The 25481-nt window shown below is 40.3% G+C and overlaps 1 protein-coding gene across 1 annotated transcript; it reads right to left on the reverse strand.

Moving 5' to 3' along the window:
- Positions 1–810: 810 nt before the first annotated feature.
- Positions 811–23762, reverse strand: LOC135462500 (guanine deaminase-like). Its single transcript, XM_064739727.1, has 13 exons — positions 23733–23762; positions 19782–19870; positions 14818–14989; positions 14346–14433; positions 11783–11885; positions 8894–8921; positions 8289–8396; positions 6732–6839; positions 5878–5975; positions 4764–4831; positions 3128–3277; positions 1985–2131; positions 811–1258 (listed from the first exon to the last, which is right to left on the reverse strand). Exons 1-13 carry the CDS (start codon positions 23751–23753, stop codon positions 1206–1208), a joined length of 1233 nt encoding a protein of 410 aa, XP_064595797.1. The 5' UTR covers positions 23754–23762; the 3' UTR covers positions 811–1205.
- Positions 23763–25481: the final 1719 nt, after the last annotated feature.

Genomic DNA, 25481 nt, shown 5'->3' on the forward strand with positions numbered 1-25481 from the left:
AAGTTCTATCCGTTTTCAGACTGTCTCTGGCTAAATCATTGTTTTCTTTGTTAGATCACTGGTACTAAGGTGGGTGAGAAAGACCGGGATAGCGTCTTCTCTTGACCAGTGAATATCTGAGAAGGGGTAGGGTGTGAAACGCGAATTAGTAACGTCATGCCTAAGCCACTGGAAAAAAAATGCTACTGACGGCTGTGACTGTATGCATGTTGGTAAGGTACGCCGTGGTTTCTTCCAGATTCCAGATTTACCATTTTAAAACAGGACTAATCCTACTTGCTTCTTACAGTCTACGTCGATATCTAGGACACGTAGGATCTGTTTTGTTTTTGCCGAACTTCCTTCAGAGGTTAACCGGTAAGGTCCCTCGATGGCATTCGTTCAGATAACAATCAAGTTGTGTTGTCGTCAAACTACCGTTGGGACTAATGCTTGTAAGTCACATTCGTTTCCACGTGCAATTCTAACCTTAATTTGAAGCCAGAATTTTAAATTTATGTTGACCACTTTCACAAATTCTATCCCATTTTTGTGAAATAGGCTTTGATAAGTACTAGTGATGCATTTTTAATCTGAGATAGAGTTGTCCAGATTATTAGACAAAAACAAAACATTCTCTTTGTTAGTTCAGGTAGAATCAAAGCTGTTTGTCCTCAGGGTTGATAAACAAGCATGACACCCATATTAGTTACATGTATGTATTGTTTTATTTCTTCTTCAACAACTGATAAGACAGATATTGTCTTAGAACGTCAGGAAAATAGGTAATGTGTTATTCTAAATGTGCATTAGCTGTAGACCTACCATAATTGTGTACAGGACGTCCAGATACAAAAGCGCTTAACTGGTGACAAAAAACGGTCGAAGATGTTCATGTGGACGTCTGCACAGTCTATTACAAACGTTCGTTGGAGACCACTGGTCTTCCCCCAATAGGATTTGCAAATCCATGCGTCACAGTATCTACATATCGGTGGTTTACTGACCGCCGTCGTATATAGGTGAAGAATTCTTGAGTTTGGGGTGAAGAACAGTCAGATAAATAAATTTTCTCCCAAATAACCCGAGGGTGATTGTTGCACCTGAAAATTGCAAATATATCTGGGGGGTATTTCGCATGGGAACATGAGTTTCCTAACAGTTGTTTTAATATGTACCTAACACATTGTCCGTGTCGCAATTCATCAGTTGAAACCTATCTTCCCTCATTTCACTCGCCTACCTGACACGTACACTTCCGTTATATTTCTGTCATCCCCTGAAAAGGAATAAAAAAAAACAAAATGCACAAAACAGTCGCACGCTTTTGTAACCAGTGTATATCATTTGGTGTTTCAAAAAATCGGCTGGATAGATCGGCACTTCACAATGACGCAAGCAAGGTTGGTTGGGATCTACGCTTTTTGGCGTTACCAGATTTATGATTTATGATTTTTTCGGCGATATCATGAGTGCATGATGTTGTTAAATGTTGTTGAGAGCTAGGTACTTTTTACCCAGGAATAAAAGACATGGAGATGGGAGTGTGTCAAACCAGAACTGCTATAGCACATAGTCATATTGTATAGCAGGCGCGTCGGAAGCAATTTGTACATGGTACGGCCACCAGTCAACTATCCCAGCACAAAAGGTGAAGGCTCAGGGGGCCTAGCGATCCCGGATGCTATTAGGGCTGGAGATGCCCTGAAATCGTTTTTTGTGCGTTTTGTTATGCTTCACATAGATCCATTGTAATTTTATGTGCTTAACTGTCTGCAACGCACATGTACACAGTGTACATTTTGTTGGCCGCCATTAAATTGGTCCCACTTTACGTTTGTTTTGTTTTATTTATTTATTTCTTTTTTTTTCTTACCTTTTGGATGAAAAGTGGTACGGCGATAGAAAGTGGTACCGACCGTACTGCTTCCGACGCCACTGCATAGGACTTTCAACCTTTAAGTCAGGGTTTAACATGTCATAGTTCACATAGAGATTTACTGACCTTGGTATATGAACTTTTGTACGAGGTCCTCCATGGTGTCCCAGGGATAAGTGTCAAATGGACTGTGTGTGACGTCACAGTCTATCAGCAAGGCGTCAAAGTCTTTTCCCACTTGGAAGTTTCCAATTACGTCATCTAGGCCCATGGCTGGAAATTAAATCCAAACAGATTTTGTTCTAAATTTTACAGGTCACAAAGCCATGAAACTTTTAACATGCTGTAGGATGAGATAAATTCACAACAAAAAATCAGAAATTAGAGAGCTGTTTGTATGTGTAAACGACCTTTCAGAGGAGGGTTCTTGTAACAGAATTTGAAAATATGATGAGCAATATGAAACACGGTGGTTAATGTATCAGCAAACGTGGACGGCACATAAGAGGCCTTGTATATATTTATTTATTTATTTATATGATTGGTGCTTTACGCCGTATATTTCACTTATGCGACGGCGGCCAGCATTATTGTCGGTGGAAACCGAGGAGATCCCGGGGGAAACCCTCGACCATCCGCAGGTTGCTGCAAGACCTTCCCACGTATCCTTGTGTACAACCCTACTGCCTCCTGAAAATATATGTTTCTATTTCAGAAAGGTGCGACATCTAGGGTCTAGAGAATGGGTTGTGATATTGATATTAATTTTGTTCAACTCCTGGTGACATTGTGGACCGTCTCTGGCCTTTGACCAGTGAGGCCACATGTCCAGCTCTGGGACTTCGCCAAGAGATTTGTCACGTCCCTGAAGAAAGTGGTTTACCACGAATATTCCGGTTTGCACCACCCACACACCTAACCTCCGTCATATTATAAATAAAACATCTTGAGCACGGAGTTAAACAGCAGTCAATGGAGCAATCTAAGCGAGATAAACGTAGAAAGATTTGTTGAATTAAACCAAACCAAACACATGACGTAATGGGAACTATATATTTCCAGTTTCACAAAACACATTTAAAGCTTTTAAAGAAACATTAAAATCATTTTGATCATTAAGTATATAATGTATTATAATGCACCCGACGCAGAAATTTATATTCCACGTTGAAAAATGAAGGAAAGTTAAAGAAAGAAAAGAAAAGTTATTGATGCATTTTTCACATTTAATACACCACGTGAGCTGAACATGTGATCAAATGTGTATACCTGTAGCACCCCCCAGTGTTGAGAGTTTAAAGGCCTCTTTGTAGGGAAGCCACTGGTAGCCCTGGGGCTGACGGACCGTCAGGACATTAGACACCAAAAGTGAAGACCTCATGGCGTCGAGGACGGACGGGCTGTAACCTGCGGACATGTCTAACAGGAAGAGAAAACATGAAGGAAAAGACGCGTTAAGAGTATAACCACAGCAGCGACAACAGTGTGATAGGCATTGTCACAGCGACAACAGTGCGATAGGCACAGTCCCAGCGACAACAGTGTGGTAGGCACAGTCCCAGCGACAACAGTGCGATAGGCACAGTCACAGCGACAACAGTGTGGTAGGCACAGTCACAGCGACAACAGTGCGATAGGCACAGTCCCAGCGACAACAGTGTGGTAGGCACAGTCACAGCGACAACAGTGTGGTAGGCACAGTCCCAGCGACAACAGTGTGATAGGCACAGTCACAGCGACAACAGTGCGATAGGCACAGTCATAGCGACAACAGTGTGGTAGGCACAGCCACACCAACAGCAGTGCGATAGGCACAGTCACAGCGACAACAGTGTGATTGGCACAGTCAATCTCCTAACCGTTCCTGTAAATGAATTCTTGGTGCATGGAGTTAAGGCTTATGGGGTTTAACATTATGTATTAGGGAAAAAAAAGATGATAACTTGCAATAATATATATAACATATCAATGTTGTAAATGCGTGTGTTGTTAATTGTCACTAAGGAAAGCCAATTTTTGTGACGAGTATGACTGAATTTACAGCCAGCCGAATATAGGTGACAGGCTAACAGAAATAAACTATAGCACTTTTCGACTCGGTTTGCATATCCAATGTGATAGTCTCAAAAAGAATTTTTTCCACACGTTGTTGTTATTGGCATCTGTTGAGTCATTACGCTGTAGAACGCTTTTGAAAATGAAGGCAAAGAAAAGTTATTGATCGGTACATTGTCCATTTACACAGGCCAGTTTTATGCACTGGTCATATTTGACGTACGATCGCGATTGTAACTTACTAAATCTACAATCGCCTTACAATTTCTGTGTGCCAGAAGCACAACTTATTTTTACAGTCAGTTGTAATCTCAATTGTAGGGTTTACAATCGATTGTATCTTCGATCTCTTTGTTTAAGTGGGCCCAGGCCTCTGGTACTCTTAGTTTACCAGCAGAATCCTGATTTTATACGGGCACAAAGTAATATAGACTACTTTGAGAGTAAAACAGAGCAGCGACGGCAGCGTGACAGTATGATGTGTTCATGCAGGGATGACAGTCGATATTGCAGGCATGACATCCCTTCATATCTTAAAACTCGTGGCCCATGGCGCCGGGTTAGGCAGAATCCGATGAATTTTGACATCTATGAAACCATGGCTCTTCAGCGCGCTGTCCATAGTGGGTTACACTCACTGCAGAATTCAAGAATTCTTGTACAGCAGATTGAAGGAAGTTTTTGAACTTTCGTAAGTTGAAGATTTGGTGTTTGCATTTTAGCATATGTTTTGATCACAAAATAAACATATCGTCGATTATTATCAGGAGATACTCACTTACATATTTATTTCGTAATTCCAACATCGGTAAATATGAAATCTTTAGCAATTCACCTCAAATCACCTCACCTGTTCCAAGGCCGACTTTAATTCCTCTGTTCAATAGCTCCCGGACGTCAAGGATTCCGCTTCGTATCCTGCGTATGTTTAGAAACAAAAATAACTTTGCTTAACAAAGAAACACAAATAACATTGCTTAACAAAGAAACACAAATAACATTGCTTAACAAAGAAACACAAAAAACATTGCTTAACAAAGAAACACAAATGACATTGCTTAACAAAGAAACACAAATAACATTGCTTAAAGAAACATAAATAACATTGCTTAACAAAGAAACAAAAATAACATCGCTTAACAAAGAAACACAAATAATATCCGCTTAAACAGAGACAAAAATACAAGTGTTGTATAGACAGGGAAGTCTCCGAGAACAAACCCTTGATTTACAAATTATACTTGCACAGTTTCACGCCAGGCATTTTTCATCCTCTACAACTGTGATTTTCGTCAAGCAGATTGGTAAAGCAGACATGGTCGTAAAAAGACAGTCGTAAAGCAGGTATAGTCGTGAAGCAGATATAGTCGTAAAGCAGATATAGTCGTGAAGCAGAAATAGTTGTAAAGCAGATATAGTCGTAAAGCCGACATAGTCGAAAAGCAACAAAGTCGTAAGCAGATATGGTCGTAAAGCCGAGGGGAAAAAATCAGAGTTGGATGAGAGAAAACTTTAATCTCCATTGAACAATCCTCATAGTCCTGACATGTGGTTGGCGTAAATGTTTGCAGTACTGTTATCTAATTCTGCTTGAGCCATGGTGCTAGGGCGTCAAACTTGCCAGGGGCGTCAAAGTTGCTAGGGGCGTCAAAGTTGCTAGGGGCGTCAAAGTTGCTAGGGGACGTCAAACTTGCCAGGGGCGTCAAAGTTCCTAGGGACGTCAAAGTTGCTAGGGGCGTCAAAGTTGCTAGGGGACGTCAAAGTTGCTAGGGGCGTCAAAGTTTCTACTTTTGAACCATTAACATGAACAGTTACATATAACCTTTACTTGGACACCCCCTTGCACAATGACTGGAGCACCCATGTTAATAGTAAGCTATTAGGCGTCAGTGGTATAGAGTAAATCAAAATGCAGTCTGGAGTCACATACATATGAGTCAACCGTAGTCTTGATCAAAACTTACGACGCGTTTGAGTTTGCGCAATGCGAAAGAGCACATTTCCGCTTTTTGATGAGGTTAAGTTCGGCCTCTGTGAGATAAACACCATGTGCCAGAATTGTCTGAAACCAGGGAAGGAAAAAGAACTGGATTTCCATGCCTTCATATTTAAAGGAAAAAGGTAATAACATTAACTTGGATTTGTTTATCATGGATTAGTGGCTATGTCAGGTGCTACTATTTAAACACATGGATGGATAGTTAGAATGAAACCATATCGCCAGTTTCATGGGTGGAAGGAAAATAAGTGGGTAATCTGTGACAAAGTTGAGTTTGTCATGAATAGCATCAGTTGTAATATATGCGCGTGACATGGAGCAAGTTTTGCTCAAGTGCAGTAAGCTATCTATCTATCTATTTATCTACCATAAAAGAGTGGAGATGGTCTCTTATATTGTATCATACTACTTTGTATAGAGTTATCAGATTAATATTTATATATATATTTATATATTTATGTATTTAATTTTTGTTTAATGCATTAGTGAACACTTTTCCACATACATAATTTGTATACGCCAGTCAAGGGTGGAAAAAAAACAGAGTTGCCAAGGTAGAAAACCTGGCTTTAGCCAGTTACTGACGGCCTTTCCCACGTGCAATAGTTTTGTGCCTTAAACTGTTTTGAAATTCATCAGAAAACCCAAAGCTAATTTGTGAGTCGAGTTTGTGATGATAAAATTCTGTCAGTGAATCTATTCCTGACTTCATGGAAGTGACCTATCCTCCAGGCAAAAAGGGAGGGAGAAGTGATGGTGCAAAAGACAATAGCGCCCGGCCCAACACCTCTGAGTAAGCGCCGTCTATATAGCCAGTACCTTTGGGGTTAACAGGTTGTGTTTGTCATACACGTCTGCGTAGTTTTGTGTCTCTGGAAACAGATCTTTGACCCAGGCACATTCCGTGGTGCACTCGCTTATGTGAGTCTGTAAAAAGAAAATAGCACAGAATTTTAAAATGAAACTTTCTTAAGGTTTCTGGTTGTCAAACAGTCATAGTTCGTGGCAAACTAGTGAGGTAAGATCACATAAATGACTTCAAACAGTTCTTTTAAAGCCGACTTTGAACAGTTCCTGTAAAACCGACTTCAAACAGTTCGTTTAAAACCGACTTCGAACATTTCCTGTAAAGCCGACTTCAAACAGTTCCTTTAAAGCCGACTTCAAACAGTTCCTGTAAAGCGGACTTCCACTTCATCACAGTTGGTAGCACCTTACCTAACGCGTGTATAAAGTGAAAAAACTGTCGCAAATTTTTTATTTTTCTTAAACGGATTTCGAATCGTTCGTGACTGGCTTGTGTGAGAGAAGTCCATGGTATGCCTAACTTGAGCTGAGTTTTGGGCACCGGGTATGCCATATTTAATAAAAAATGACAACGGTTCCAGAATTTAACCCAACCCTTCGATTCAGTATTCTTAAATCTAGGCGTCAAAACAGACATACGTATGCCAGTCGTTAACCAAATTGGACGTTCCCGGTTAATAAGAAGATAAATGACAGCACCAGAGTGAATAAAACTAGAGCAGTGGCCATACTGTGATAATTGGCAAATAGTCACATGTAACACGTGAAACCCGTCCTCTTGACAATTCACATCAGTTAGGGTTTACCCTGTTGATGTAAATGTTTAAATAGTGGCATCTTTCATACACCCCAGCACCTCTCATACACCCCAGTACCTCTCATACGCCCCAGCACCTCTCATACACCCCAGCACCTCTCATACACCCCAGCACCTCTCATACGCCCCAGCACCTCTCATACGCCCCAGAACCTCTCATACACCCCAGCACCTCATACGCCCCAGCATCTCTCATACACCCCCAGCACATCTGTGTGAGAAATAAAAAAGTATACACAGTAAGAAATTAGGACGGAGACCTATAAAGAGAGTCGGTTACGAGGTTTCCCGGACGCGAGAAATACGCGAGTAATGTTTTAAGCGTAATAGTATAATTCGTGTCCAAATCATGTACAATCTCTAATTAAAGGGCTCAAAAATTTCGATGATTAAAGGAGAAGAAAAGAATAAAATTGATGCCAGAGAATAGCTGAAAGAGCTTGAAAACTTAGTCTATATGGTGCAAATATGGCCTGTGTAGTTGAAAATATTTTTGTATGGTGGTTATTTGAGACCACCTCTTAGTATATAATGTTATTTGCATAATAACGTTCTAAATAAGGATGTGATCTAATAAATTTATTTGAATTTGTTGTTTGTTTCCAAATACTTGCATTGTGCATTTTATGTTTTCTCCACCTTTAATAAAACGATAAATTCCAATGACACCTTTTCTGATTCAAATATTAACTTTCCTCATTCCAAACATTACTTTTTTCTGTCTAAAATAATTAATTAATTGCTTATCTCACCTGTATAGGAAGCTGCGTTTCTTGAGCCAGCTGGCCGAGTTTTTGTAAGAGTTCTCTCGAGCAGGTCCCGGCAAATCGTGGTGTGATCACTGGCGTTAATAACGGGTTCTGATTGAAAAAATGACAGAATGATGACAAGAAAAACAACAGTATAAAAATCTGACACCAAAAAAAAAAAAACAAAAAAAAAAAAAAAAACACTTTTAAATGACCGGTTTATAAACATTGGCTTGAAAACTGTTAAGGAAGAAATAATTTGGTAAAACTAACGATGACGTTAAACCCCAAGCACTCACTCCATACACGAGTAGTGGTGCATTTTCTCCGGAAAGGGAGCAAAACCCTGACTTTACCACTTGGTGTTTGTCATGTCTTGTCATCATCGTAACTGATATTTTGTAAGGTGGTCTGTTCTCCCGATGATGGTAAAACAATGTGCAGAAATATCGGGTCAAAGTGAATCTTACGTTTTTCGCAGTTACACTGCTCGCTTATTACGTTAAACTCTTCATTGAAACCTAAGGGCTTTTAACGTCACCTGAATATTTTAAACACAAAATAAACTAGAACTGCGTATATATGAAAGCATACATGTACGTTCTGACCTTCCTATCCAGAACGCTGTCGATGAATCTACAAAATAAAAAAAAAACAAGGAAAGGGCAATTTAATTTACACGACTTGGTGAGAGATTGAATGGACCTTTTATGAATAGACCTTTTATGAATAGACCTTTTATGAATAGAGGATGATTCCATAAGGGAATTTTTGACTGCAGTCACTTCATTATTAATAGTTTATTTATTTGACTGTTATTTACCGCCATAATCCAGAAAATTTAAATTTAAACGATAGCCGCCAGTTAAGTGTATGGATGAAACCAGGGCACCTGGAGTAAACCATGCACCTTTGTATGGATGAAACCAGAGTGCCTGGAGTAAACCATGCACCTTAGTATGGATGAAACAGAGTACCCAGAGTCAACCATGTACCTTTGTATGGATGAAACCAGAGTACCAAGAGTAAAAAAATACACCTGTGTGTGGATGAAACCAGAGTACCCGGAGTAAACAATGCACCTTTGTATGGATGAAACCAGAATGCCCAGAGTCAACCATGTACCTTTGTATGGATGAAACCAGAATGGCCTTGAGTAAACCACACCTTGAGTATGGATGAAAACCAGAGTACCCAGATTCAAAAATACACCTGTGTGTGGATGAAGCCAGAGTGCCTTATGTAAGTCATGTACTTTTGTATGGATGAAACCAGGCTACTTGGAGTAAACCAAGTACCCTTGTATGGATGAAACCAGAGTGCCCAGAGTCAACCATGTACTTTTGTATGGATGAAACCAGAATACCCAGAGTCAACCATACACCAGTATATGGGTGAAACCAGAGTACCTGGAGTAAACCATCTACCTTTGTATGGATGAAACCAGCGTCTCATCATACTTATTTCCCTAATTTATATGCAGTGAGAGATTTGTTTCAAATCTAGGTATCAAATGGAACATTTGTGAGCAACTTCTCAACGGTAAAAGTAGGTTCAAAGTCGATCATGTTCAACACAGTTCTTTATGAGAACAAAAAATAAGTGTAAAAATAAAAAGCAGTAATCACTGTTGACGAATACTAAATGGCCGTAATTCACGGATTATGCTTAACCGAATTATAACCAATTATTACACTTCCAGCGTTACTGTGCACTACTACAGCACATTGCGCAGGAGACATAGATATTCCTTAGACGAAATATAAATAAGATTTTAAATATCAAATTGTAAATAAAAACTGTCCAGGTTTAGCACAAATAGATGCCTTTCAGCAGCGCAATAGCAACTGTGGATTTTTGTACCATGATAGAGAATTAACATTGAGGGACACATCGTGACTAGCCCTGTTACGCGGAATGGTAGCTATACTGTTGATTTTTGTACCATGATGGAGAATTAACATTGATGGATACATCGTGACTAGCCCTGCTACGCGGAATGGTTGCTATACTGTTGATTTTTGTACCATGATGGAGAATTAACATTGATGGATACATTGTGACTAGTCCTGTTACGCGGAATGGTAGCTATACTGTTGATTTTTGTACCATGATGGAGAATTAACATTGATGGATACATCGTGACTAGCCCTGCTACGCGGAATGGTAGCTATACTGTTGATTTTTGGACCATGATGGAGAATTAACATTGATGGATACATCGTGACTAGCCCTGTTACGCGGAATGGTTGCTATACTGTTGATTTTTGTACCATGATGGAGAATTAACATTGATGGATACATCGTGACTAGTCCTGTTACGCGGAATGGTAGCTATACTGTTGATTTTTGTACCATGATGGAGAATTAACATTGATGGATACATCGTGACTAGTCCTGCTACGCGGAATGGTTGTTATACTGTTGATTTTTGTACCATGATGGAGAATTAACATTGATGGATACATCGTGACTAGTCCTGTTACGCGGAATGGTAGCTATACTGTTGATTTTTGTACCATGATGGAGAATTAACATTGATGGATACATCGTGACTAGTCCTGTTACGCGGAATGGTAGCTATACTGTTGATTTTTGTACAATGATGGAGAATTAACATTGATGGATACATCGTGACTAGTCCTGTTACGCGGAATGGTTGCTATACTGTTGATTTTTGTACCATGATGGAGAATTAACATTGATGGATACATCGTGACTAGTCCTGTTACGCGGAATGGTAGCTATACTGTTGATTTTTGTACCATGATGGAGAATTAACATTGATGGATACATCGTGACTAGTCCTGTTACGCGGAATGGTTGCTATACTGTTGATGGAAAATTAACATTGATGGATACATCGTGACTAGCCCTGTTACGCGGAATGGTTGCTATACTGTTGATTTTTGTACCATGATGGAAAATTAACATCGATGGATACATCGTGACTAGCCCTGTTACGCGGAATGGTTGCTATACTGTTGATTTTTGTACCATGATGGAAAATTAACATTGATGGATACATCGTGACTAGCCCTGTTACGCGGAATGGTTGCTATACTGTTGATTTTTGTACCATGATGGAAAATTAATATCGATGGATACATCGTGACTAGCCCTGTTACGCGGAATGGTTGCTATACTGCTGATTTTTGTACTATGATGGGGTAAAGGGTGGTAAGAATTGACACGTATAAAGACACTAATCCCGATTTATGCAGTATTACACAAAAATATGGAACAGAACTGAGCGTTACTTTGGTTGTAAAAAAAGCAGTTTAAATAGTTTAATCGAGTGTCTTAGATTCAGTAAGTCTTTAGCTAAAACGCTTGTGACGTAGACTCACGTCATCACATAAATCACAAATAGGAGATATCACATGGCTAATCAGTTATTAAAGCCTTGTAAGTCTGAAGTTCTTATGTTCATATGTTTCGTAACTGATGTACCTCCGATATTGCGTCATTCCAGTTAATGTGATTAGAGCTCGTACCTTTTCGTGTCCTCTACAGAATTTTCCGTCAACTCTCGGTAGTACTCGGGACAGTTCGTGTCCATGTTTACCTTTCCTACATACGCTCTTTGACCTTTGGATTCTGGGTAAAAAATTAAAAACAGAGAAAAAACTAAAGGGTTACCAAAGCAAACACGGAAAAAGAGAAAAGGTATACCATGAATTAATTGTTCAAGAATGGTATTTAATTTTGATGCGTCGTATTTCTTCTTTAATATCCCACAGACGTTGAATAATATTCATAAGTTTGCCTGCCCGGGATTGATATTAAAAACTGACTTTGGAAATGTATCCAGAATTAAGCTGTTGTTAGCAGACAAGTGTATGATCTTGTAGTCCGTAATGAAGAAGGATCTGGTTAACTCTAGCCCTGTGACTTCTGATAAGTTGCAACAAACATTGCTGTACTCTACCTAATTCTGCTCAAGCCATGATGATAGGGTGTGTTATAACTTAAAACTATTCAACAATTTACATGAACAGTTAAAATACAATTCACGAAAGGCCGTATTTCACCGGTTACCAGTGACCATTTATCACCTGTAACACTGATTTAGCTGATACAAAGTTGCTGATTTAGTTGTTGTGGCTTTTTATATTGTTAACAATGATACCTATTAAAAACATAATAATTCACTTTGACTCAAAGTAACCAGCCTAGCCAAATGCATTCTATATTTAACAATGTCTGAGTAAACGGCCGACGGCCCTTTTGTGGCCTTTGGCGAAGTCTGAAATTCGTGGAAGAAAGCTTGTCCTCCGCTAGAGTTCGCGATGAGCACTTCTGTATGTCACATGTGGGAAATTTCCTTTCTTTGGACAGTCTCCGTCATCCGTACAACAGATCACCCACGTATCAGCAAACATAAAATCTCAGGCCTTCAAAATGTATTCTATGTCAATGATTGTCGGCATGTGCGTAATCCTATAATTTATTTTTTTTATTTATTTGATTGGTGTTTTACGCCGTACTCCAGAAAATTTCACTTATACGACTGCGGCCAGCATTATGGTGGGTGGAAATCGGGCATAGCCCGCGGGAAGCCCACGACTATCCGCAGGCTGCTAGAAGATCTTCTCACTTACGACCGGAGAGGAAGCCACTTGAACTCACAGCCACCGCTTTGGTGAGAGGCAGTTTTTACGCTGCGCTAGCGCGCTAACCAACTGAGCCACGGAGACCCCAATCATCTATAGAAAACTAGGTTTAAGAAACCATGACGGCATACTGTTGACCGTGACCCACGAAGCTAGAAAGTTCAAAATACAGAACTGGGTACCTGGAATCTGATGGTATTCCTGTCATATAACATGCATAAAAATATTTTATAAACCTGAGACATAACAACTTCAACAGCTTTCCTATCTAGCTGACAGTTTCTTGTAGATAACATTATCTTCATACGTTTGCTTCCCTTTCCAGCATTGGCCTAAAACAAACTTATCTATGTTTTGTTGTAATACAACGTTTGTGATTACATAACATCTTGAAATAGAGCACCTTTAAACGTTCACACTACTAGTATTATTTAGATTCATCGGTAGTTTTACCACAACCTGAACATTGTTTCTCCCTTAAGTGCTTTCGAGCCAGTGTTTAAAAACAAATAATTTAAAAACTTATTTTATTATTTCAAATTTTTTCCTTCATTGTTTCAGATTGGAATGATTCCGTAATTTTTAAATTAAAACCAGTTATTAACGCCAGTCACCACACAACAGTTTGCCGGAGCCTGCTCGAGATAGCTCAACAATCTGGCCAGCTGGCTCAATAAACGCAACCTCCTGTACAGGTGAGGTTTCATTAATCTTCAACATTTTGGAGCCCTGTAATTGGAAATGTAAACTTTTTTTATTTCTTCCGCAGAGGTGTTGGGGTGTATGAGAGGTGCTGGGGTGTATGAGAGGTGCATGGGAGGTGCATGAGAGGTGCTGGGGTGTATGAGAGGTGCTGAGGTGTATGAAAGATGCCACTATTTAAACATTTACGTAAACAGGGTAAACCCCAACTGATGTAAATTAACGAGAGGTCGGATTTCACCCTTGTGACCGTTTGCTGGCTATCACAGTGAGGTGGCTGCTCTGGTTTACTCCGCATGTTATTCTTCGCATCTTTCCAACTTCATTGAAAACCCCTGTTTCTCTTTGTTTAGTGCTTATCTTTGCTTGATTCTGTCTAATTTCGCACTTATTTTGCTTCTTTCGTCTATTGCTGGTTTGTATTGAACGTCGTTTTGAGAACTGACTTTGCGATTTTTGACCCAGAATATAGGTATAGTTGTGCAGTTGTCAACAGCACCAACACGGGAAGTCTTGTCATGTTGCTATTCTTGGTATGAATAGACGTCTAAACATAGCAGACGCCAATCGTCAACCATTGTGGACGTAATCGCAAAAAGTGTGGTATTTCTACATTAGCACACTTTGATAGCAAATTCCAATGCCTACCAATGAAGCAACATGAACCGCCAGAGCAAGTCGGCGTATTATATGTCATAGTACAATATATTTTCAAAGGGTCGTTGTTTTATAAATTACTCACCGATAATGTCACACAGAATCTGACAGGCTTTCAGGTGAGTTGTCCCAAAGTAACTGACTGTTGTCGTCCCGTTATTTAGGAGTCGTCCCTGAATAATAATTGCATAAAAAGTATCAAGAATTTATCATTTTTAAATTAAAAAAAAAACAACAAAAAACAAAAGGGAAAAGAAAAATAAAACCGGACCCAACACTGTTGAAGCCAAACGAGAAAACCCCATGCAGTCCTATCAATACCTGCGACCAAAGAAAATAAATTATGCAGGGCACGGATTTCATTATAGACAACTAGAGGAGCTGACATGAAAATTTAACCTTGTTATCATGAACAGGTTTTGTCCAAATTGATATAGCAGTTGTATTTGTTTGTCAACCATGGCTATTGTGATTGCATGCCCTGGTTTTACTTTCCGTGCTGTAGTCCTTTGTATTAGCTACAATTTAATTGGCAATTAAATTTTAATTTCCATTACCACGGCTTTGTTGTAGATGTGTGCAGCAAACTCTGGATCAGCAAACTTCGCCTCTGTCGGAAATGTGTACCAGGACAACCAATCACAAAGCTCTTTGTCCAACGCTGTACCGAGCATGGCATACTGTGGCGCATGCGTGTGGGTGTCTATAAATCCTGGGGTAAAGAACTGCCTGAAAATAGATAGGCAATCTACAATTGTCCTACTTTAGTTTTTTCAACGAAGTACATTTCTGCTGGGCAGGAAGTTACTAATATAAAGGTCTGCAGTATTAGAGAGTAAAACCAATGACGTCAGTGTGATAGGTGGCATATGGTCAAGTAGAACTTCAGTTCGGGTTATATTCGAATTATTCATGTAAATGCTTTAGTAGTAGTAAGTTACACCCTCCCCCCCACCCTTCCAACTAACGCACAGGTTCGAGAAGAATTAGGTTAAAAATGCAGTGATGATAACGGCAAAGTATTTGTCACTACACGGTCTAGAACTAAAAATCCTGTGCTATCAGATTTAATATACGAACACATTAAATTGAAAGATGCCATTCCGTTAAAAGCGAGAATTTGAATGAAGATAGGTGTGGAAAGCTTGAGTGCAGATGTTAGCGCGGGATAGGTGGTAGAGCTTGGGCGCAGATGTTGGCAAAAGATAGGTAGGGAGAGCTTGGGTGCAGATGTTGGCGCGGAATAGGTGGATAGAGCTTGGCTGCAGATGTTGGCGCGAAATAGGTGGGGAGAGCTTGGCTGCAGATGTTGGCGCGAGATAGGTGGGGAGAGCTTGGCTACAGATGTTGGCGAGGGATAGGTGGGGAAAGCTTGGCTGCAGATGTTGGCCCGAAATAGGTGGTAAGAGCTTGGGTGCAGATGTTGGCGCGAGATAGGTGGGAAGAGCCTGGCTGCAGATGTTGGCAAGGGATAGGTGGATAGAGCTTGGGTGCAGATGCTGGCAAGGAATAGGTGGGTAGAGTTTGGGTGCAGATGTTGGCGCGAGATAGGTGGGTAGAGCTTGGGTGCAGATGTTGGCGCGAGATAGGTGGGGAGAGCTTGGGTGCAGATGCTGGCAAGGAATAGGTGGGTAGAGTTTGGGTGCAGATGTTGGCGCGAGATAGGTGGGTAGAGCTTGGGTGCAGATGTTGGCGCGAGATAGGTGGGGAGAGCTTGGCTACAGATGCTGGCAAGGAATAGGTGGGTAGAGTTTGGGTGCAGATGTTGGCGCGAGATAGGTGGGTAGAGCTTGGGTGCAGATGTTGGCGCGAGATAGGTGGGGAGAGCTTGGTTGCAGATGGTGGCGCGGGATAGGTGGGTAGAGGTTGGTTGCAGATGTTGGCGCGGGATATGTGGGTAGAGGTTGGTGGCAGATGATGGCGCGGGAGAGGTGGGTAGAGGTTGATTGCAGATGTTGGCGCGGGATAGGTGGGTAGAGGTTGGTTCCAGATGTTGGCGCGGTATGGGTGGGTAGAGGTTGGTTGCAGATGTTGGCGCGGGATATGTGGGTAGAGGTTGGTTGCAGATGCTGGCAAGGGATAGGTGGGTAGAGGTTGGGTGCAGATGTTGGCGCATGATGTTGTGGGTTGGGTGCAGATGCTGGCGCGTGATGTTGTGGGTTGGTTGCAGATGTTGGCGCGTGATGTTGTGGGTTGGTTGCAGATGTTGGCGCGTGAAGTTGTGGGTTGGTTGCAGATTTTGGCGCGTGATGTTGTGGGTTGGTTGCAGATGTTGGCGCGTGATGTTGTGGGTTGGTTGCAGATGTTGGCGCGTGATGTTGTGGGTTGGTTGCAGATGTTGGCGCGTGATGTTTTGGGTTGGTTGCCTGAATAGAGGCTACTATTTGGCATTTACAAAATTAGTTAGAGCAAAAGCCTGACTGAAGTAAATTCACAGGTGGTCACATTTCACCGATTACCATTGTGACAATTTGCCAGCTATTATACTGTCGTTGCTGCTTTGGTATTACTCTCTGTATCTATATAAGTCTTTATATTTTATTCGTATATCAAGTGCAATGTCGTCTGTGTTCCCAGCCTGGCTAAACCCTACATTTCATTTCTTCTCTAAGGCTAAAGTGATAAATCCTTGCCACGCGAAGAAACACAAATGAACACACCAGCAAAAGGATATTTTCCAAGCTGACGAAAATGTATCACTATCGAAGAGGTAAAACTGGATAGAAATGGCCTTTTGAACCCCCAGGCAGTCATAACGAGAAACCCGAAGACATTTAGGATAAATTCAGTAAAGATAATTGAATAGCCTAAAGTAAATAGTACAACAGATAGATACGGTATACAAAACAATATAAACAACAACAACAAACAAATAGTTTCTTACAGCACACACAATTCCGGTCCAAAGCACGCGGAGTGTCAGTGATAAGCCTTGGTTGATGTAACATCTTCGTGAATTCCGCAAGTGAAAGATAACACTGGTTTCCATTTGACAATCGGTTGTACACTTCAAATTGTAAACAGCTCCAGATCTATGGTAGGCTATATTTCTTTTAGCGAGTCACCTATATTCAGCTGACTGTAAAACCGCTAATACTCGCTACCCAAATTGCGTTTAGTGACTGACAAGTAACAACACAAGCTTTACACATAGAAATGTTGGAAGTCAATACTCTTGTAAGGAAAATACAGTTAGAATACTCTTTCTAATTCGTAACGTTAAACCCCATACGCTTAGTTTCGGCACCAAGAACACATTACCTCGGATCACGTCATAATTATTCAAAACCAAGTGCATGATGGGCAATTATCGTGGAGAGTAATTTGTAGCAGAGTTTACAGTCGATAGCAGTTTATGTAACTGGTGTCGCCCTCCGTCAAAACACTGAACTCCGAACAATATCATGCCAAGCATGCCAAGTGCTGGATTTTGAATGATTTTGACGTCACCGGGGGCCATGTGTTCTTGCCGTCGAAACCGCACTTTACCATTATGAATTAGAAAAAGTGTTTTCCTTGTACGAATATGACCTTCCTACCTGTCCACCAGTGTAGCTTGACTCGCTAAAAGAAATACATTATAGGTTCAAACGGCGATCTGACCGGCTTCTAGCCGGGCGAATCCATTTAAAATGCATAACAATGGAATTAACACAATGTGTTACATTCGAGGGCACAACAGTAAATCGTAATCTAGGGACTGTATGGAAGGCACTCGTATATCAATCATCAACCGTAATGGACGCTCAAAGTCAATACTAGCAATACCTAATTCCCAAAACTGCGTTCAACGCACACCTCCAAATAGAGTGTGTGAGTGCTTGGAGTTTAATGTCTTACTTAACAATTTTTCAGTCAAATGACGACAAAGGAATCCTTAGAGTGCATGTAATGTGCCTCCTTGTTGCAGGACGGATTTCCACCGCCCTTTTATGTAGTGCTGCTTCACTGAGACGACATACCGAAGGCAAGTAAGCCGCTCCGTCCGAACCATTATACTGATACGGGTCAATCAGTCGTTGCACAATCCCCTCACCTCCAAATTGAAAGCACACGTATATATAAAGTAAGACGTCAGGAGGCAGTCATGCAAAAAGGAGCAGCCAAACTCTTTCAATGATACGCCAAAAAATGTTACATAGTTGCTTAAAAACCTCCTTGCAACTAGACAGGAAATAATCCCCCTGTCGCTCAAGCCAAATCAACCGCTCACAATGACAGATCATCTGAACAGTGATGATAGGGCTTTCCCAGAATGAGGGTGTTTGTTATATCATAGGTTTAGCCCACAAAATAGGCCACCTAAAGTATTCATTACTGACCATGGGCCTAATGACCATGGGCCTACTGAATCCTAAATACCGGTCAGGCCTTGAAGAGGATTTATTTATTTATTTGATTGGTGTTTTACGCCGTGCTCAAGGATATTTCACTTACACGACGGCGGCCAGCATTATGGTGGAAAGAAACAGGGCTGAGCCCGGGGGAAACCCACGACCATCTGCAGTTTGTTGGCAGACCCTGTGAACTGGTAATGTGAACTATACACACATCTAGGAGGTTGTAACGCGATGTAATATTACGATATGCTGACACCTAACAAGTAGTACGTCAAATCGGACAGGACACAAAACATCCATACTTTTCGCAACACTGAGCTTTCGGTGGAATTAAATATAAACGTACTATACATTATCGTTGTATATTTACTATATCAAAAAAAATTATCTTATATAAAGCGCAATAAAAACACACCAGTTTTTGTGTTTAATTTTTTCTCCGTAAGTGATATGTTATGCTCTAGAAGAATCTTGCAGCCAATACACATATTCCATTTGTTTTTATTTATTTAAATATGATTGCTTGCACCAGCATGGAACTTTGGATTAGTTTAAAACGTTTAAAGTTGCATATATATCAAATATATACAAATAATATTTGGTTCACGTAATCATATTTTTATTATGATGGGAATTTCCCGAGGGAAAAAAGGGAGTAAACTGGCAAACCGACTCTTGACCTTCTTCAGATAAAACAAAAGGGATGGATCACAACATTCGAATGTTTCGCGGGCATCTTGAAGTCTGTGTAATCGTACATATCAATGGTAAAACAAGGGTACTGTTTCTGGAACATTTTGTTGCAAAAGGTCCTTTATCAGCAGCCAAATAGTGTACTATGCACGCCTGCAATCCTTCGTATATCCATATGGGCCGTTTTGTTCTAGAATTAATATACCCGAATAGCTAACCGAATAGCTAACCGAATAGCTAGGTATTAAGCACAAAGGGGAAGGAGTCACAGAGTTTCTGGATACTGAGTCTATTCACATTTGCAAAATAATTAAACTCATTGCAACATTTAAGAAACTTGACTGAAGCCGTTTGATGGAATACAATAGACATAGCTTTTGTAGTAATACTCGTGACGTTGTGGTGACGTATTGGTGACACAACAGACCAGATCTGACAGATGCTACAAGGACAGGAGATATGTACACGTCACATGCATAACCACATACCCGTTTTTGAGATGTCGTACAGTGGATTTGTCGATGCCGTGATGCTCTAGAACGGAATCGCTGTTGTCCGCATCTTCAATAAATACAATCTGAAAGCAGATGCATTCGAAGTGGAAGGGTTGTAAACGTTGTTATGTATAGCCTACAATGCCATTTTCGATTTCTCTGTCATTCTGTTTAGCAGTGATATATATTGTGCGATGGTCCAAAAATCAAGTCAAATTCCATCAAAGTCATTTTTCCGAAACAGGGAAAACTTTGCCTCTCCCACAATGAAAGTACTTCTTTGTTAAATTTTAACAGAGTTTACTTTGTTAACCATCTTTTAACAAAGTGCTTGTTAAAACTAATCAACTACTCTGTTACTGGTCGTATTCTAGGAATAGGTAACAGTGACTTTATTAAACCTGAACAGGCAGCGCCCTCTACAATATCGCGCCGTGATTCTGCAACGATAAAGCGAGGGTCTGGAGAGATGGAAGAGAGAGGATTCTGCTCTCCAGCCCTAGTATGTATACCTAATTTGGTGCAGTTTAAAGAGAAAACGTAACCAACTTCTAGAATCAGCATGTAAAGGTCGAAGCGAAACAACAACAAAGCTAGCACGCGAAGCAACAACAAAGCTAGCACGCGAAACAACAACAAAGCTAGCACGCGAAGCAACAACAAAGCCAGCACGAGGACAATTGTCATAGCTAGGCCAATCCACGATCGACTAAACCTGCTTCTGCAAACGAATTTGTTAGCATTCAGAACTGTTCAGAGCCTAAGTGTATTGTTACCAACAGCCAGAGGCTATACTGATGAATTCATTTATTTCAATTGTTTAATTCATTTATGGTATACATAAATTTATGATATGTAACAGCTAGGCCTACTGCAAATTGATATTAACAGCGAGTGTGCTGAAGGTTGAAATGTACAGCCTTAGGCTCAGATAAATTCTGCTACTTGTGTCTTTCAGTATAACTATATGTTATATCCATTATAGGGGCCTCAGTTGGTTAGCGCGCTAGCCCAGCGTAATGACCCAGGAGCCTCTCACCAATGCGGTTGCCGGGAGTTCAAGTCCATCTCATGCTGGCTTCCCCTCCAGCGAGGGGAAGGTCTGTCAGCAATCTGCGGATGGCCGTAGATTTTCCCCGGGCTCTGCCCGGTTTCCACCCACCATAATGCTGGCCGCCGTTGTATAAGTGAAATATTCTTAAGCACGGCGTAAGACACCAATCAAATAAATAAATAAATATATCCATTGTGCTGTTCTATCTCTGTGTCGAAATGTTGGTGGTATGTTCTCAAATTTTCTTCGGTGTTTTACAGATTTTCCAAGATTTCCAGGTGGTGTAAAATATTGTTGCCGTTCTGTTACGGTCCCAAAAACATCTGTACGCAGTCTCTACAGAGAACATAACTGGAAATACAGATGGTAAGTGTTAATTTCAGTGCGACCCTTTTTTTTGAAAACTAAATCAAGCATTTAAACGGGAATCCTGTAAGTCTAGAATTGTTACATGTAATAACTATACAATCCCTTATAGCAGATTAAACAAATAAAACTCAGGTGTTTACCCAAACAAAACATTTCTTGCCTAGGTTGCTTGCACCATCTCTCATTACATCAGTTAAATACAATCGTTTATCCATATATAATTGTAAGCACCATTATTTTTGTGGTAGAGAGGCTACACTGCATGTAACATTTTATCATTTCCTGATAAATTGTTTGAGTGTACAATTGAATTACTAAATTTTTAGCCATGTCAGTCTTTTATTTTGCAGCCAAGCCAACAGATAGGTGACGGTACCGGACAGGTCGAGGTTCCTATACAGTGACCCTTTCGCTTCACAAGGACTTCTAACCCAATGCTTTCGTCAGCTCCATACTATTAGGATAGATCCTCTTCAGTGCTGTCACGGCAATGCGTGAAGTTCTGGATTTACGATTCACATTTGATTGTGTATTTAACGTGACAAACGTACACAAGTGATCTACATGTTCCTGTGATCTACATGAACAGCTGTAAGCCAAGGATATGAGTGAAGGCCTTTCAGAGTAAATAGGAGGTACAAGGTGTGATGGCTTACAGCAGATTTTCTTCTTGCAATCGGATAATTCGGTAGATAAGTCGTGTCTTACAATGGAAAGAAATTCCAGAGGAATTCTGACTCAACACTGTTTAAGTAATTAGGATAGTGCTTGAAGTCCTAAATATTGGCGCCACACTGTCTTTGAAACATGTAAAAAAAAGTGTTTAGCCTAACTTCTTGTTTTATGCAATCTTTTATGTAAAGCTCAACAGGTAATCCAGAGTTTTTCTCTGATTGGTTATATGCTATTCAGTTTATACTCGGTTTATTGGACAGATGGTGGAGAGATATTAGTCAAATAAATAAACCAAGAAAATGGATGTAGGTATTTGTAATTACTCTTTTATTTGACATTTATAAATGTAATAATGTTTTCTTTTGTACATCACCATATTTTTTTTATTATTCGCAATCTGTTGTTATGGTTACATGGCATCTCGTTAGTTTCAGACCAGTGGGTTAACAGATAGAGTTATCCATTGGTCGTGTTGCTGGTTGCAGAGTATACGGACTGTATTCCTAGCTGCTAAACAGGATGCTACTGGTTACACAGCTGCGCATGACAGTTCTTATACGGCAGTGGGCCACTGGTCACAGGGTTGTGTCACTGGTTACACAGCTGTGCATGATAGTGCTTACAGGGCAGTGTGCCAACGGTCACAGGGTTGTGTCAGCTACTGAGCAGGATGCCACAGGTTACACAGTTGTGCATGGCAGTGCTTATAGGGCAGTGTGCCACTGGTCACAGGGTTGTGTCACTGGTTACACAGCGGCGCATGATAGTGCTTACAAGGTAGTGTACCACTGGTCACAGGGTTGTGTTACTGTTTACAGAGCATTGCTGTTACTGGTTATTTAAGCAACTGGTTATGGAACAGTATGGTACTGGTTGTGAAGTAACACAGTACTGGTTATAGAGCAGTGTGGTTAGAGATCAGTGCTATGGATGAGAACGTTAATGGTAATGAGCTTTTTGTGTGACAGTGAACAAATCCAGTCGACAAATTAGTATGATTTATTGACAAATTACGATAAATTAGAGAGAGTAGCTAACAAGTTACAAAGTTGAATTTAGCACATTTCTTTGCTATGTTAATAAGCAGTTACGTTGAATTAACAGATTACTTTGCAGAATTGCTACAAAGCAATTTATTAATCTGACAGACTAGTTTGTTAAAAGTTTACATGGTAGTTTGTTAAATTAACACTTTACTTTGATAAATGAATAAACAAAGCAACTTTGTTAAAATTAATTTAACAAAGCACTTTGTTGACAACATAGAACAAAGCACTTTGTTAAACTCTTTGTTTAATAGTAAAAAAAGTAGTTTTTCAGTGTATGACAAAAACGAGCTATACATATGTTCCTATACCATAAGCAAAACACTGGCGAAGGTCTGGGCTTTACTGGGGGTTTCCCCTCTCATAAACTTGACTGCCATCATATAAATAAACAAATTTCAAGCACGGATGCTTACATAAGTAAATAAATGTAAATAGAAAACAGTGCGTGGGCATGGGTATTCCATTGCCTAACTCTATCACTGGAAACGTGGGCGGATGTGCACGTTTTGGAAACGTGACACATGTCCAGTTAGCACCCCCAGAAGGCTGTTGTCTTTTATAGGTTGGAACTAAAATTTTTTTTTATCATTTATCATCAATCGAAACTTTACAGTAACGTCTCAAAGGACGACTAACAACAAGATTGTGGATTGTGGTTTGGCTCAAACGCCTTGTAACCCACAAAGCACCTCATTAACATAGAGCAGTTACCGGTTTCTGTCTCTGAAACATGGCAATGGTTTTTCTTATCCACAGTACCTCTAACTGAAGATATTATACGCTGTCTTTATCACTTACCTTGTTCCCAGTGACACCCATTATCCTGTTCTCAAGAATTTCCATAGGAGAAGAAGTGGTTGAATGAATGAACGTCCCTATGAAGACCTGACTTTTGTCTGAAAGTGTTTTCGTACATTCCATGTTGACTGTTCTTCTCATGACATCTGTTGTTGCGATTTTCTCCACGAGCCTTAATGCTAGATCGCCCTGTGTATCCCTACCATACCTTATTTACGTACTTAGTTTAGACGACCGCCCACGTAGATTGCGTCGTGCTGGAGGTTCTAAGCCCACAGAAAGACACACTCACAAGCTTCACCACAAAATCACGTCACACAAACATACCCATGGTCACGACAGAAACCGGTGTATTCATCCGCACGGTTGACCTACTTTCAATATTAGATTAGTCCGTCCCGCATTGAAATCATTAAATTTTGTACACTCCAAGCTTCGAGGAGACGCTTAGCGATAATCGTCGATTAATACCTACGAAGAATCTATGGGGAGCCTTTGTCATTTTAATAACTGTGTATCATGTTATTTTCAAATATAAACAGATACAGTGTGCACAACGTTCCGTATTTGCATATCAGTCTAGAGAAAACAGTCGTGGTTCAAATGGGGTGTTTGAATTCTCCGGCCATACATGCTTAGCCGCCTAGATACGGAACGCGCTCTGTTCAAACAGGGACAAGGGCAGAGAACGTTATTTATGTTAGTCACTTCCCTTTAACTCATTTAATGTGAAATATGACAACGAAATAGTGAATGTTCATGTTCAATATTTAGGCTAATAATACAGAAATAAACACAAAATGTGACCCCGCCTGTTCATGTAATGAAAATTCCACGATGACCCTTCTGTTTTTCATCAGCATTTGAGATATTTCAAAAACGAAGTCGAAAGGCAAATCGGTATCACCACCACAACAAGCCACACCCACTCCAATGTTATTTCACTGTTAGCTGTACCGATAACTAAAAATATTGAGGGGGGGGGGCAATATAGTTTGCGTCATTAGATTTCTCGTGACAAAATACATGGGAACAGCAGCTTCCGAACCACATTTTAGCAAGTGTACGTAGTCTGACTTACTTTGATGATTATAATTTGTCTTCCTTCCAAGTGGAATGCAAACCTAGCCTCCACATGTACATGAATTAAGTTCCGCGGTGGATGGATATGGGAAACAGAATGTGGGTGTATTTTATACCGTCTGTTCTAAAAAAAAGGATAATTAGAACTGAACCACATAATAAGGAACCAATCGACCCGGATCAGCGCAAGCACGTGTTGTTAAAAAAATTTAGCCTGGTTTGTGTTCATTACAGCATGTTGCTGAGTATGGCAACACAGTGTATGTCGTCATCAATGTTTTAAAGTTACCTACAGCCAAAATAATTAGTCAGGGTGTAATGTTATTTGCACCATTTGAATTCTCGTCACAAAATACGTTGAATAAGTTATTCTGTCCACATTTCAAGAATGTTACCCAATAGAAAGTATTTCCGTGGGAGAGCAATGCCGTTTGCACCATTAAGTACACGGTTTCGATATTGTCGTGGTCAGGCCACAAACAAAAAGCTGCATCTAATTTGCAAACTTGGGACATTGGATAAAACTTATAAGGTGAGCAACACCCTTAGGAATTTGGTTATCAATCAGAAGGAAACAACATTTTTACAGTATTACGGTAAATACGCCTAAAACACACCCACTTGTAAATTTGGGATATTTTCATAAACAGGGCTTTATATTGTATG

The sequence above is a fragment of the Liolophura sinensis genome, chromosome 2 (genome assembly GCF_032854445.1).
Source record: "Liolophura sinensis isolate JHLJ2023 chromosome 2, CUHK_Ljap_v2, whole genome shotgun sequence".
In the NCBI taxonomy this organism is placed as follows: Eukaryota; Metazoa; Mollusca; class Polyplacophora; order Chitonida; family Chitonidae; genus Liolophura; species Liolophura sinensis.

What these genes read in the sequence shown, in the direction of transcription:
- LOC135462500 (XM_064739727.1), bottom strand. Translation starts at nt 23,753, where the DNA reads ATGGGTGTCACTGGGAACAAG. An exon ending in TGGGTGTCACTGGGAACAAG is followed by an intron (nt 19,871 to 23,732) that starts GTAAGTGATAAA and finishes ATCTGCTTTCAG; the next exon opens with ATTGTATTTATTGAAGATGC. An exon ending in ACATCTACAACAAAGCCGTG is followed by an intron (nt 14,434 to 14,817) that starts GTAATGGAAATT and finishes ATTATTATTCAG; the next exon opens with GGACGACTCCTAAATAACGG.